The sequence below is a fragment of the Python bivittatus genome, unplaced genomic scaffold (assembly GCF_059951505.1).
Source record: "Python bivittatus isolate LINGU-HERP-01145 unplaced genomic scaffold, Pbiv_v1 ctg000580_np1212, whole genome shotgun sequence".
NCBI classification, from domain to species: Eukaryota; Metazoa; Chordata; class Lepidosauria; order Squamata; family Pythonidae; genus Python; species Python bivittatus.
The window spans coordinates 17383980-17400491 of NW_028277087.1; the positions used below are offsets into that span (position 1 = coordinate 17383980).

Here is a 16512-nt window from a genome sequence, read left to right on the forward strand (position 1 = left end):
GAAAGTAGCATTACACATCCATGCTTATCCGTAACTGGACTCTCAATATATTAAACTGGATGGTATACATGTGGTCATCTTGAAACATTTTGCTGCCTGAGTAGAGTAGTAAATAATCCTTTGACGTCACTAAGTCAAGGTGCAGAGCTTTGACAACCGGTCAAGGTATTTGGAGACATGAGGCACTAAATGCCATGAATACCTCTCCCCACTTTTCGAAATATATAAAAAAACTGAATAGCAAGAAATTAAATAATGGACTCGGTTGCCTATTCATGACTCCCCAAAAGCTGCCGTTTGAAACAGCACCTTGCATTTTCTCTTGCCCCCCTTGCATATTATACCTTGCTTGATGGCCCTAACTTCTGCCCATGGTTGCTCTATATGCAGAGATATATTGCCCTTAAAAACACTTCTGATAATTTGCAAAATTCATCCCAAATAGTTTCACAAATCAAGCACTTAAGAATGACTGGCCTATTGATTCTACTTTACAGCAGAGAAAAAGAAATTAAAGTTTACCTTTCCAACAAATGGAACCAGGTGATGTTCACACAATGAAAACATATCTATATCCTTCACGATCACCATCTCATCGTGGTCTTCATCAAATATGGCATCATTGAGTACATCTGAAACCAAGACAGGCATATACAAAGTAACTATTACATTACCTGTAACTTTCCTTCTACATTATTTTATTTGAATGTATAAGCTACACCATTATCCAAAAAATGAATCTCAAAGAGGTAAACATTAAAGTGAGAAATCTACAAAATTAAAAATATAAAGCACAAAGTCATCATCCAGACAGGAACAATTAGTCACCTGGCAAATTGACACAACTATTTACAGTACCTCAGCAAACAGAGATTTAAGCTTAGCATCAAAACCAATATAATATTGGAGCCAAGGGTAACCCATGTGGGGTGGCCTTCCAAATTACAACGCTAGTTACATTACTGAGACAGACATTCTCCAAGCAGTTTTGGAGCGATCCTTAGACATCTTTACCCTCGTCAGCTGCTTAAAGCTGCTTTGAAGTTCCTTTGTTCACAATGACACTTGAACATCAGTATCCTGGGCAGTTTAAATGTTCTCCCACTGTTTTCTTGTTATTGGGTTCTCTTTATCTAGTTTCAGGACTTGTGTGGAGAACAGATCATGTTTTAGGTCATATTTATGCAGAAATACTGATAATTCAAAAGGGTTCACAAACTTTAAGAACCACTGTATGCGTCTAATGAAATAGCTAAACCTTATGCCATATATATACTGTACTCTGTGTGTGTGTGTGTGTGTGTGTGTGTATGAGAGAGAGAGAGAGAGAATGTAGGGGGTGGGGGTGTTTAAGATATAAATATCTTTAAACTGGGCAAAATGTTATGATGGTACATATTCTATGCATTGATACTTCTGTGGCATAGATATTTTTCTAACTGGCACAGGATTTACCCTTTCAACTTGCAGCTTTCCTTCCTGAATTCTAAAGTATCTAGACTTAATTTATAATAGCCAAACTGGCCCAAGAGTTAGTCAAACCATGTACAAGAAAGCCATAGTTAAACCACAAATTAAGGTTAAGTTACAATGACTGAGGTCATATAAAACTCATTTGGTCTAAACTAATAGCATAATGGCTTAGTATAATACATGAACCCAGATTTAAGACATGGATCTTCAAGTTTGGGTCTCAACTTCACTAGGATCTTATTGGGCATAATGTAATGCATCTCTATCTCCATTCTCCTCTTGTAAAATTTGAACTATCATAGCCTATCTCACAAGATTATTGTGAAAACAAACAGATACAAAAGCAACCTGGAAAACTAGTTAATACGGTAGCCATAATATAAAATATTCCCTGGGACTTGGAATGTTACCAGTTTATTTATCCAAAGCAGTTGGGATGAAAAAGAAAAGGGAATAGAAAGGAAGTTATAAATAAAGGTGCAGCTTTAATCTCATGTTATGTTTCTTACACACTTCTTAGATATTTTTTAAAAAGCCAATCTGAATAAAGACAAAGGATTTGATGTCATCAAAAGCTTCCTTCTCATCTTCAGGTAACCAAAAAGCTAATATAAAAACTCAACATCTGTGCCAGCCACTTTCCCTCTTCTAGCTTCCTCTGAGATACGTCCATCCCCATTATGAACACAGGCACATATACCGATGAACTGCCCTTTAGGCCAGCCGCGATATGCTATCAGGGGTGGTTTTAATTTCCTGTGTGCTCCAGGCAGACGCAGGTATCCCTGACAACCAGTGTTTAGAGGCACGCTACTGTTTTGTTGCGCACTGTCCATCACTGGCAGGGTCTTAAGGAAGCCAGGGATGTAAACGGGGGGCTGGAGGGGGGGGGGAGGAAAGATTTAAAAAATTGTTCTAACCAAAAGGCTCAGAAGGGCAGCTGTGACTAAGTTGGCTTTTCAACGCTTCCCTTCCCAAAAGTCATTTGCCTCCACCAACAACTCTATGTCTTAACAAGTTCTCCTCCTACGTTCTGCTCAGGAGGTGGGTATCAGAACACCACTGAAGGTGAGGCAACCCCTAATCTCAGGAGAGACGCCATTCAAATCATGGATTGCAGGCAACCCAGCAATGATCTGGTTTCCTGGGATAAAAAATCTAGTCCAGGATACACCATCTATTATTCCAATGGCACATGCAAGGAGGAACTATCAGGATTAGCCCACCCAACCCCACCAAGTGGCTATACTAATTTTTAGATTTGCTTCCCAGAAAAACACAATCTTGATTCACCTATTCCCACTGCAATATCGTATTTCTAGGTTTTCGTAAATACCTCTTTCAAGTATGAAGTAAGCACAATTGTGCCAGGGCAAGGGCCACATCAGGCTCTGTATGGCACACCAAAGGCTATGTTTCAAAAGTGAGGTTGCTATGGAAAAGTTTCAGAGGTTTTAGAAAATAAATTGGTAGCATAAACATTTTGCCCTTAAATAGTAAATACCCCCTCAAGTCAAGTTTGACTCCTGGTTGACTACATCCAGGCAGTTTTCTTGTCCATGTTGGTTGGGTGATTGTGGAAGCTTTTGTTCACCACAGACAGCATCTGGTAGGGGGAAAGCTGATATACAGGATCACAGACGCTGCACTCCTACACACACTTCCTTGAGCATAATCCCACTGAATTCAATTAACTTTACCCTTCTGAGTAGAAATCAACAGAGCAGTTCCATTAACCATTGCTGTGAGTCTCTATACCAAATTTTAAAAAGAGATGACATATTGTAAAAAAAAAAAAAAAAGGAACAATAAGAACATTTCAAGTCACCTAGAATATCTATTTGTTGATCTAAGTGTCAGCATTTGCCACTTCAAAAAATGGCGTGTGGCATAGTGGTTAAGGTGTTGGTGTTGAGCTTGCTCTAAGGAGACCCACATCAAGTCCCCACTTACCCACAAAGTTCTCTAGGTATCTTTGAGCAAGTCATTCTGTCTCCAGCCTACCTCATATGGTTGTTTTTGTGAGGATAAAATGAGGGGAGACATAAAACACAGAATAGCTCTGCTGGACAGGGTAAGGCCAGTCCAACACTTTGTTTTTCACAATAGCCAACCAGATGCTTCTGGTGTGCTGAAGCAGGAGACTGATACGTATCTTTCTCCTAACATGCTGTCCCCAACCTCAAGATAACATTGAGTCTAAAGATTAAAACTCTAGATTGACCAGTCTTCCATGAATTTATCCACCCTCATTTCAAAGCCATCCAAATTAGCAACCATCTCCACATCTTATAGTAATACATTCCACAGGTTAATAATAAGATGGGCTTTCTTTTGTCTACTTTAAAATGCCTTCCCATCAAAGGATCCCTGGTCCTTTGGTTTTTAGAGAGGAAGAAAAATTTCTCCCTCTCCACTATCTCAATGCCATGCATGACTTTATATATCTCAACTATACCTCTTCTCCGTTGTCATTTTCTAAGCTAAAAAATGGCAGACGTTCTAGCCTTTTCTTACAAGGTGTTTCAATCCTCTGATCATTTGAGGTGTTCTTCTTCAGTTTTACTATATTCTTTTTCAAATGTGGTAACCAGAACCAAATGCAGTATTCCAAATGCACCATCTTAAACCTCTACAAGGGCATTACAGAGTTAGCACTTTTATTTTCAATCCCTTTCCTAATGATTGTCAACACAAAAGTGGCTTTTCACAGCTGCCGCATACTTCATCACCACCTTCACACTACTATCCACAATAATTCCAAGCTTGCTGCTTATCCCTAAATCAAGAGCAAGTATGAACAAATTAAAAAGCACTGGTCCAAGCAGAGAGCTTTCAGGCAATTTACTTCATATTTCGCTCCAATAAGAAAATTGCCCATTTATTCTTTGCTTTCTATTTTTAACCAGATAGCAATCCATAGAAGGACAACTTCTCTCATCCCACAACTATTAAGTTTACTCAAGATCCTATGAGGAAGAACTTAATGAATATCTTCTGGAAAATCCAAGTCTAAAAGGTCAAATGGATCTCCTCCATCCATGTGCCAGCTGACACTCTCAAAAAAATAGGAAATTGGCAGGGCAGGATTTACTTTTGCAGAATCAAGCTGACTTTCCTTCAACAAGGTTTGTGCTTCTACGTGCTTACTTAATTTTCTTTTAATTGCCATTTCTACCAATATGCTCCAAATAGATGTTGATCTGATTGGCTAAAATATCTTGGTTCTCCCTTTGGGTCCCTTTTTAAAAATTGTATCTTTTTAAAATTTTTGGGTTCCTTTTTAAAAATTAGCTCCCTCCCCCCAGCCTCCCTACGACCTCACTGCTTTCATCGGAATGATGGAAGCAGCATTGGAGTGTCATACCGTAAAGTCCCCTTCTTTTAGGCATGTGTGCAATTTCATAGCACGCTTGGAAAAGGACATGGAGCTGGTGTCACAACACCATGACACTGCTTGCCATGCTCTGACCATCCTAGGCCTGCCTGGGGATGCTGCTGCTTCCACCCCCTGGCACTGAGTCCAGTTGGAGGGACAAGTTACATATTCTTGCTAAGAGGCCAGTAATGTCACATCTGGGTTCTTTAAAATCTCTCAGTGCACGCATGCCATCAGGACCCAGTGATTTTTTTGACTAGTTTATAGTCTCTCAAGGTACTACAGACTTCCTTCTCCAGTTACCTCAAGCTACATCTTTCAATTCTCTCCTGAGAAAGTCAATGCAGGCTCAGGTACCTGCTCTGTATCTTCCGTAGTAAAGACAGATACAAAGAAGTATCAAGTTTCTCTGCAATCTCCATAGCCTCCTTCCCCTTCATGGTCATTTAACAATCCAAACACTTTCTGAGATGCTTTTTGCTTCGCAATATATTTCTTATTGTTTCCTTTAATATTTTTTTTGCCACAAATTCTTCCCCGCTCCCCATGAGAGAAAAATGGCAGCTCCCAGCTGTCTAGAGCCCCACTTCTTTATTATTACTGTTGGTCGCACAGTCAGCCAGATGTTTAGGCTGGATCTGGCATTTTTATCCACCTAAGTCCTTCCCAAGGACTTGAGATAGGCAGATGTGGTTGTTTGATGGTGTTAAAGGTATTGTTGCAGGCTGTAATCTGTTCCAAGTAAAGCTGCCTTTTGCAACTGACTGATGGTGATTTTGTCAATGTCGATGGTATTCAAAGGTGCTCCAGATGTTTTGGGATTGCACCTAAGGCACCTATTACTGTTGATACTATCTTTGTTTTCTTTTGCCACAGTTGTTCTACTTCTATTTACAGGTATTTATATTTTGTGATTTTCTCCAGTTCTTTCTCCTTTATTCTGGTGTCTCCAAGTTGTTGTTGTTATTATTTTGTAAGTCTTAATACATTATGTTGTTTCAATACAACAATATTTATACAGTATTGATTGAAGATTGTTAACACTCTTAATGTTTAAATAACTTAGACGGTTGAGGATAAAAAGAAGAAAGAAGAATTATATCAATATTAATTACAATTCAGGATGTTAATGTTAACGTTTGTAAGATTATTTGGCTTTTTCATCCAGAATTGAATACAGCGTTTAAAAATCCTGCTGCTGATTGCGTCAAAATATTTGTGGTACAATAAAGGTTTCGGTCTTAAGCTAATTACTTAGTGTTAAGATCTCCATCATATTGTTACTTAATGTTTTTTGTACACGTTGGTAAAGAAAAAAAGATACACAGAACAAATTTGACAACAATTATATATCAAAAAATAAAAGGGAAAAGAAACTCAAATTCTTTTTCTTTTTTTTTTTTGCATTCCTTATAATCACCTACCAGTTTGACCCCCAAGCTCTCAAGAGAAAAGGCAAGATATAAAGCAGTGGTAAAATAGAGATGAAAATATTTCCAAAACGCATTGTCATTTTTTGTAATGAATCATTCCAAGAAAAACCCAACCCAAGTCTTGCGGCACCTTAAATACTAATATTTCTTTTTATATGGGCTTTGGTTGATCCCAGTCCACTTCAGGAGATATATTTCATCAGATTAAATAGAACGCATTAGCAAATTTGATTCTTTGTATTTTGGTTACAGTAATGATAGTTTCCTTTTCCACTTGAAGAATGAGCTTAGCAAAGCTAGGATTATGACCATCTTGAATCTGGGTTGCTACTGTCAATAAAGAAAATTGGGCTCATCTTTGATACATTTAAGATTGACCAAATTATCAAAGATTCAGTCTTTTGCCTTTAATTGCAATTTAGCCACATTTGTAAGTTATTTTATAACATAAATTTATAATTTATTTCTCTGTAGGCACGGAGAAAGCTTGACTCACAGGAGATTTACTTATACATATGTCTAACTCTGATAGACAAGGAGAAGAATTTGCATATATGACAAAATAGGTATCACATCTAGTCCAATGGATTGCTCCTAAGCCACAAAAGAACATAAGTCTTTGAGGAGCCACAAGTCCTTGAATGAGCAGTCTGCTGAAGCAACAGGGGCATGAAACCTCATTTGGATTAAGTTTTAATCTTTGAACATCTTGTATGGACACAATCTCTTTTAACCCATAGCTAAGGAGATCTCTTTGGAGAAGACCCTGATGCTGGGAAAGATTGAAGGCAAAAGGAGAAGAGGACGGCAGAGGATGAGATGGTTAGATAGCATCACTGAAGCAATGAGCATGAAACTGAGCAAACTCAGGGAGGCAGTGAAGGACAGGAAGGCCTGGTGCAATATGGTTCATGGGGTCATGAAGAGTCGGACATGACTTAACGACTAAACAACAACAACAAAGGAGATGTGGAATCTCCACACACAATAACCATATCAGGAGTCTCTTCTTTCGAGTTGAAAGATTTAGAAGATGCTGGTAGTGGAACATGATTAACTGCACTCAACGGAAGTAATGCTGGATGAAAGCAAGGAGCACAGCAAGAAAGGAAGAGAAAAAAGATAAAACCTAAATGAGGGGAAACACAGACTTTGCGTCAGAGATAAGGGAGCCTGTTGCTATAGAAACTATTTGCATGGCTTTAATGTCACTTGGGCAACCTCTCCGGAGCACAGTCAATTTGATACTCAAAAGGCAGGTCAACAGAATATAGAAGACATACTTAATGGTCCCTGAGCAACTGAGAATTTACATCCTTCATTCCTAGAATAAACAGAATCACGAACTTTCTAAACAACAGAGAGGCTTGTAGTACTTTAAAGGCTACCAAATTTATTGCAATGTTCAGCAACTAAATGTATTAGTCTTTAAAGTGCCATAAAACTCTTGGTTGTCATGGTCAGCCCCACCAATGAACAGACTAAGATGACCACTTTAGGCACCAACTACTGGGCAATAACAACAACCCACTTTTTTCTGAGATTCTTATTGTTGGATATATCACCCACATCTACCAAACTGCTTCTTTAATGGAGCAGAATAGAGGACAGATGACCTGGTGTCCTACTTTCCATCTCTATTCTGTTGCCATAATGCAGAGCCAGTTTGGTCTAGTGAAGGCACCAGGCTAGAAAGCAGGAGACAGTGAGTTCTAGCGCTGCCTTAGGCATGAAATCCAGATGGGAGACTTTGGGCCAGTCACTCTCTCTTAGCCCAACTCACCTCACAGGGTTGTTGTTGTGGGGAAAATAGGAGGAGGAAGGAGTATTAGCTATGTTTGCCGCCTTGAGTTATTTATAAAAATAATAAAGGCAGGATGGATGGATGGATGGATGGATGGATGGATGGATGGATGGATGGATGGATGGATGGGTAGATGGATTAAAGTTGGAATAACTATTCATTTGTACTGTGGTTCAAGAGCCTTAAGCCAAACTCGAGGCTATGGTACCTAAACCCCACTCTCTCCAACTTAACCTTTGTATTAATGCAAATCAAGATTTCTTATAGATAACTGCACCCTAGTTTCACGTTGTATAGTATTAACTTCCTCTTTAAGATACAATAGTTGACTATTGTGCTAATGCAAAATACTGTACTACACCCAATGTGTTCTCACATTTACCTACCTCACAGGATTGTTACAAGGACAACAGAGGGTAGGGGGAGATGAATGATCACGTAAACAGCCCTGAACTTCTAAACATGAATGAAAGATGGGATAAAGATTCATTAATATATTCCTTAAAGCAAGACATTGTTTTCAGTGATATTGCACTCAGCTGCTCCCAAGGAAAAAATGGGTGTCCATCATGAAGTGGAATTAAATGAGCATATTTCTATGAGTTACCTCTTGAAATAAAATACTCCTGTGCATCCTTTTCCTACCAGAAGTCTCACCTGTCAATTTTCTGTCTGTTCACAGCTCATAATGGCAGAGGATATTTGCCAAGACATTAACAATCAACCATCTTGCATTTTCCACAGTATTCTACACCCAGAAAAATGCTTAGTATGAATATCCATCTAAAATAAAGAATGTGCTTTCAAAAAGAAGAGATTTTTGGAGTACAAAATTCGGCAGAGATGACATAGGTCCATAAGTCAATATTTGACTTGGGATAATGATACAGTGATACAGTGTATCAAAACCATTTTTTCACTTCAACCTAACCACATTTGACAGGAGAAAGAGGAGCTAAGAGCAAAATTAAATAATACTCATCAGAGCCCACAAAAGGCAGATAAAATAAGGTGAAAACATGGCAGAATCAATATGGAAAGAAACTAAAACAAAATCCTTAAAGTGACAACAGATCCAAATTGCAGCACCTGCCAAAACAGTATTTCCAAGAGTGACATGTAAAGAGCAACACATTTTGGTTCTGTAATCACAATCTCGAATTGGTGGATACTTCCCTGCCATCCTTCATGGTGCAGAATAGAGGAAGGGATCACCTGGTGTCTTACTTTCCATCTCTACTGTGCTGTTGTTATGTACATAAAAGGGTTAAGGCTGGAATAACCAAAAGCCGCTCCCTTTGGGCTGCTCCTGCTAATTACCCACAGTCTTGTTTTCAAGAGACTAGAAAGTTCTGTGCCTTTTGATAGAGATACAGAATGTAAATTCTTGTCCATTGTTTATGTCTCCCTGCCTCCCTGCCTTTCATCCCATTGTGCCAGTTAACTTGTTTTTTATGTTTGTTGTTGTTTAATAAACAATATTTTTTGTTAACTGAAAGGAATGGCCCTGCTTATTTGCTCTAATCCAGATATAGGAATTGACTGGGAGCGTGCTGGGTGGAAACTAAATTGGAAATTACCTACAGTAATTTTCCAACACTAACAAGGTCTGCAAACACATATTGTCTCTTCTCACCCCAATGGAATCAATTGTTTGGAAAATATTTAGTAGTTCCGTCACCAACAGCAGTGGAAAAAAAAAGTATAATTTAACACATACTGGAAAATTCAGAACGAAACCGGGGGGGGAAACACCTTAGCGTAATTTTGCCACCTTTAAGATGGATTCAGATCAAGCGTTTTAAACATTACGCAAAGCTTTTGGCACAAGAACAGCCATTAAGCAAGAGACGACAGCAGCCTTGCAAAGTTGATAAACCAGCATACTGAAAACAACCTACCAGCCGCACACTGATGGTAGCCTGCAGGGGCTTTAAAAAGTCCTAAAGGCAGGAGATGCAGGGGACATCCAACAGAGTCACTCAGCTTCATACATCACTAGTAATGTCTCTGAAGGGATCATAACTCAATGAAGGAGCTAGGGAGAGCTTTGAAAAGGCCCCATTTTAAGAGATCAGTTAGAGGGTGATGGGAGAAAATTGCTGGATAAAAGCAAGATGCAAATTTAATACAATAAACCAGTGTTTCTCAACCTTGGCAACTTTAAGACATGTGGACTTCAACTCCCAGAATTCCCCAGCACAGCGGGAATTGAAGTCCACCCATCTTAAAGTTGCCAAGGTTGAGAAACACAGCAATAAACAAACTCTTTTGTTCAGTCGTTAAGTCATGTCCAACTCTTCGTGACCCCATGAACCATATTGCGCCAGGCCTTCCTGTCCTTCACTGCCTCCCTGAGTTGGCTCAGTTTCATGCTCATTGCTTCAGTGATGCTATCTAACCATCTCATCCTCTGCCGTCCTCTTCTCCTTTTGCCTTCAGTCTTTCCCAGCATCAGAGTCTTTTCCAAAGAGTCCTCTCTTCGCATTAGGTGACCAAAGTATCTGAGCTTGAGCTTCATTATCAATCCTTCCAATGAGCAATCAGGGTTGATTTCCTTTAAGATTGACTGGTTTGACCTCCTAGAAGTCCAGGGGACTCTTAAGAGTCTTCTCCAGCACCACAATTCCAAGGCATCAATTCTTCAGCACTCGGCCTTCTTTATGGTCCAGCTCTCACAGCCATACGTTACTACTGGAAAAACCATAGCTTTGACTATGCGGATTTTTTCGGCAAGGTGACGTCTCTGCTTTTTAATATGCTATCTAGGTTTGCCATAGCTTTCCTCCCAAGGAGCAAGCGTCTTTTAATTTCATGGCTGCAGTCTCCGTCTGCGGTGATCTTGGAGCCCAAATAAATGAAGTCTGTTACTGCTTCCATTTCTACCCCTTCTATTTGTCATGAATTGATGGGTCCAGATGCCATGATCTTAGTTTTTTTAATGTTGAGTTTCAAGCCAGCTTTTGTACTCTCCTCTTTCACCCTCATCAAGAAGCTCTTTAGTTCTTCTTCACTTTCTGCCATTAGGGTGGTATCATCTGCATATCTGAGGTTGTTGATGTTTCTCCCTGCAATCTTAATTCCAGCTTATGATTCTTCCAGCCTGGCATTTCTCATTATGTACTCTGCGTATAGGTTAAATAAGCAGGGTGACAGTATACAGCCTTGTCGTACTCCTTTCCCTATTTTGAACCACTCGGTTGTTCCACGACCAGTTCTAACTATTGCTTCTTGGCCCGCATACAGATTTCTCAGGAGACAGGTAAGGTGGCCTGGTACCCCCATCTCTTTAAGAATTTGCCACAGTTTGTTGTGATCCACACAATCGAAGGCTTTTGCATAGTCAATGAAGCAGAAGTAGATGTTTTTCTGGAACTCTCATGCTTTCTCCATGATCCAGCGAATGTTGGCAATTTGATCTCTAGTTCCTCTGCCTCTTCGAAACCCAGCTTGTACATCCAGTAGTTCTCGGTTCACATACTGCTGAAGCCTAGCTTGTAGGATTTTGAGCATAACCTTGCTAGCTTGTGAAATGAGAGCAATTGTGCGATAGTTTGAGCATTCTTTGGCGTTGCCCTTCTTTGGAATTGGAACGTAAACTGACCTTTTCCAATCCCGTGGCCACTGTTGCGTTTTCCAAACTTGCTGGCATATTGAGTGCAGCACTTTAACAGCACCATCGTTTAGTATTTTAAATAACTCAGCTGGAATACCGTCATCTCCACTAGCTTTGTTTTTAGTAATGCTTCCTAAGGCCCACTTGACTTCAGTCTCTAGGAAGTCCAGCTCAAGGTCAGTGATCACACCAGCGTAGACATCAGGGACATTAAGATATTTCTTGTATAGTTCTTCTGTGTATTCTTGCCACCTCTTCTTAATCTCTTCTGTTAGGTCCCTGCCTTTTTTGTCCTTTATCATACCCATCTTTGCACTAAACGTTCCTTTGATATCTCCAATTTTCTTGAAGAGATCTCTAGTCTTCCCCATTCTATTGTTTTCCTCAATTTCTTTGCATTGTTCATTTAAGAAGGCCTTCTTATCTCTCCTTGCTATTCTCTGGAAATCTGCATTCAGTTGCTTATATCTTTCCCTTTTACCCTTGCTTTTCGCATTCCTTCTTTCCACAGCTATTTATAAAGCCTCATCAGACAGCCATTTTGCTTTCTTGCATTTCTTTTTCTTTGGGATGGTTTTAGTTGCTGCCTCCTGTACAATGTTGTTTTTTTAAAACAAACTCTTAGCATGAAATTAAAAAAAAAACTTCAAAGAAAAGGATCCTCAGCTCACTTTGGTGGTTGTTTCACCATTTTTCTAGAACACGTGGTGAACCCCAGCCCCAGAATTTGCAATCTGAAGATGGAAATGCCTTAGAAATGCAGCAATGTTACTCTCCTCGTGAGTGTCAAGGAGGACAAAGATGATCCCTTTGCACCCTTTGACTATTACAAGGGTAGGCCCACTTAGGATTTAGGAATCACCTGTTCAGAAATAGGAGCCAGGGAAGAAGGCTGTTGTCACTACTGATGGAGTTAAGCAAAAGGATAACAGAAAGGTTTGTACTACTGGGACTGATGACATTTTGTGTGTTCAGAATAGATTTGGAGTTAATAATGCTTAACCATTATATAGTGCTTTTCAGTGTTCAAAGTATTTCCCTTGATGGCCAGTTATAATTTTCCACTAAGGCTACAAGATAAAGTAATAATTTTCTTGGTGCAGACTGAGGCTGAGATACATGAGGAAGGGGACCTGCCTGAAGCTGTTTAGCTGCTAGATTCACACAACTAGACTCAGCTAAAGTGAACTTATGGTTCAGTATGTTGGGGGAACCCAACACTGTTAGCTTGTGTAATGTGTTATGTGAACTCAGCCATCAAGCTCTGTCCAGCCGTCTCTTCCCTGAATCTCATCTCCATTCAGTTTCATTATCTCCGTTCTCTTCCCAGGGGACACTGACCCTTTCCCTATATCCCACCTCTTTCCTAGGATTTTTTCCCTGAACAGAAAATGTTTGTATGTGTATGTGAGAAAGAGACAGTGTGTGTGTAGGGAAGGGGCTGAGAAAATGCTTGGTGTATGTATAGAGAGGAGCTCAATTACTTGTAGAAATGGGGCACTTTTATACAGGCAATTATTTTGAAACAATTGTTACTGTATTCATTCAGTTCAAATCCTTTTTTTGGGAGAGATACATATACACATACACACACACAATACAAGTATGTCACACATTCTGCTTAAAATCACTGAATATTATATACAGTTCATATATTTTGACCATACAATGTGTGTGCAATGCATTATAAACATGCAAAAGAGCTGGAATATCCTATTTTAGCAAATCAATATGTTCAGGTTTTTAAGAATGCTGAATATGTGTCCTGTGGTCTTAAGATGCATTTAATTCAACAAAATATTGTGGGTTTTTTTAGTGTACTGGACACCTCAAAGGATGTTTAAAAACTGGCTGCCAACTTCAGTAAGTTGGAAATGTAAATGGTGGAAGAGACACTGATACATGTTTTGGAACTTCTTGATGGGTTATCCTGTTTTGGAGTAATATATACAAATAATATAAAATTGGGAAGAGAAATAAGATTGAAAGATGTTAATGTAATATTGAATTATATATCAAAAACGTGGAATTGAATGACCTATGAAGAACTCTGGATTTATTATACACAGACTGTCACTGAAAAAATGGCTTTACCTAATACAGAATAGAGTACTGTACTTTGTTCTGTATTGCCCAGTGTTAAATCATAGATTGCTCAGATTTGCTTACTCTCCCTCTATAAGTTTGTTTCATATCAATACAGGGAAACGTCTGACCAATATTCTTCCATATGGTCAAGGTTTAATGTATTGCTTATTGGCTACGTTTGTATGTGTACAGTATTGTGAATATAATATAATGCTTTTTTCTTCCCCCTGGATCTAGTTAGTTTCAGTTATGTCTTATATTTCCTTTTTTCCTTTCTGAATAAAAAATTTAGAAAACACATGCGCACATTTAGGGGGCAGGAAAGATTCTTCAGGATTCGTTTAAGTTGGAATTGGCATCTCTGGGTGTACAGGGTAGGGAAGCAGGATATTGCACAAGACTTTTTATTGATTTTTTAAAATTTTCTTTGGGGGGGGCCTTCATAAATGCAGGGTCATCTTCCTTTCAGAGAAATACAATAAATTAGCAAATAGAGGGATACATCATATAAGTCAGACTTGGAAGAAAAAAGATAGAGTATTGATGCTTCTGAACTTCAGTGTTGGAGAAGACTCTTGGGAATACCATGGACAGCCAAGAAAACAAAACAATGGTTCATAGAACAAATCAACCCAGAGTTCTCACTTGAGACACAAATGACCAGGGTCAAACAATCATATTTTGGACACATTAAACACAGACCCAGCTGCATTGAATAGTCCATAATGTTGAGAAATGTGGAAGAAAAGGGAAGAGGAGGACAACGAGCAGCAAGATGTATAGACGATTACAATGGTGCATTGTTGGAAGTCCTGAATGGTCAGGTCTATCTATGTGGTTGATAACTTGATGGCGCATAATCAATCAGTCAACAATATGAGTCCCTGGCATAGTTATGCCTATGTTCATATTGGTAGTTTGCATAGAAAACATTAACCCATTGTTCACTTAATCATAAGAAAAACACAATTCTGGAAAACAGAATAGGCTGTTTCTAGAGAGATGGCACCTGATTTTATTTATTTCTTTGTTTATTTATTCATCATATTTATATAGCCTGATGCTAGAGCTATCAAACCTGTTCTACAAAACATGGATAATCACTATTTGGAGGCAAAGAGGTCCAGAAGACTCACTCTTTGTTTTCATCTGGTGGTCATCTGGGTTATTTTCAGCCCAAATCTGACAGTGCTACCTAATGCTTCACAGATATTTCAACTTTGCCTCCTTAACCATATTCTTTTTCAGTAAGGAAAAAGAAGACAAATTATATAGGAGGATTACGAATGGAATATGACATCAGTATGATTCCCTGTCTGCCACCCCATAAAGTTCAGGACAACTGCATAGTCAAAGAGCAAGGAAATTGCAATTAAGATCATTTTCATTTGGCTTCTTAAAACTTTCCTAGCCTTAGCAAACCTTTCCCAGCCTGGTACCCATCAGATGTACTAGATTATAATTCCTATTTTCCGTATGCTGGCTGGGATGACAAGAGTTTAATTAAACACACATGAATGTACCAGATGGGAACATGTGCTGTAAGCAAGTGAGGCACAAAGTCACTTCATTTGGCATCAGGCTTGCCAATTTATTTATTTATTTTATTAAATTTATTATGGCCACCCACACCAAGAGATTCCCATATTTATCCTCACATTAATATTAGAGTGCTTGAATAAAAACTTATTTATCCTACATGCTGCATAAAAATGCAGTGCTAAACAAGACACACTACCATCTGTCACATTGCACAAAGCAAAATAGGAACATTAAAGAAAATTTAGATAAGTTGGAATTAAACCATCCTTCCAAACCTGTTGAATTGCAATTCCTACAATTCCCATGAACCAAATGTCCATGGCTGAATGTGATGGGAACAGTGCCTCTGGACTCCAAAATGCGAAAGGCTATAATTACATTGTTCCTACAAAGCAATTTACAAGAAGTCTGCTACCTAAAGATACAGCAGGGAAAGCTTCACCTGGACGATTTCAACCTAGTAAAGCTCCATCATTTTGGCAGAAACATCTCGCTCATTTCTGCGTGTTCAACAGCTTCAAATCACAGGAATTGCTGAGCAAAAATTGGCTACCCCATTCTTCTTTTATCGATGTGCTAATTATATAGGAGTTAAAAATACCCAGCCTTGTTTCTCCATGGAAAAACAACACCATACACCAGGAAAAAAGTGGTGAGCAACAGGAGCACAAAATACAAAGTCCATGTTTGATCTAGGACAATTAACTTGAAATGGACACATCAATTGCAATCTGTTCTGTACAGTACATGCTATGTCCTTCCTCTCCTGTGGGGATCGTGAACATAACTGGGACAGAGATAACAAAACCAAGGAAGAAATCTTTGGCTTTGTGATTTTCCAGCCCTTCATATCACTATGCACTGCAAATGATCTGGCAAAAGTTTTACTAGCATGTTGAGAACAATTTCTTTAAAATTTCTGCCTCAAAATTGCTGTTACAGGAGAAGGAGCCCAATCTTGTCAACCTGATAGGATATATCAGTGTTTCTCAACCTTGGCAACTTTAAGATGGGTGGACATCAACTCCCAGAATTCCCTAGCCAGCACAGCTGTGCTGGCTAGGGAATTCTGGGAGTTGATGTCCACCCATCTTAAATGTTGCCAAGGTTGAGAAACATTGAGATAGATAGGTGGATCCCTTTTCCTAGGACCTGGATTGTAACCATCAGACAGATG

The 16512-nt window shown here is 39.0% G+C and overlaps 1 protein-coding gene across 1 annotated transcript in view; it reads right to left on the minus strand.

Annotated features, from left to right (window-relative positions):
* Positions 1-16512, minus strand: part of GCH1 (GTP cyclohydrolase 1) — a 43103-nt gene that overhangs the window by 24183 nt on the left and 2408 nt on the right. Inside the window, exon 2 of the mRNA XM_007425627.4 lies at positions 523-632. Coding sequence (XP_007425689.2) covers positions 523-632 — 110 coding nt within the window. The remainder of the gene's footprint in view (positions 1-522; positions 633-16512) is intronic.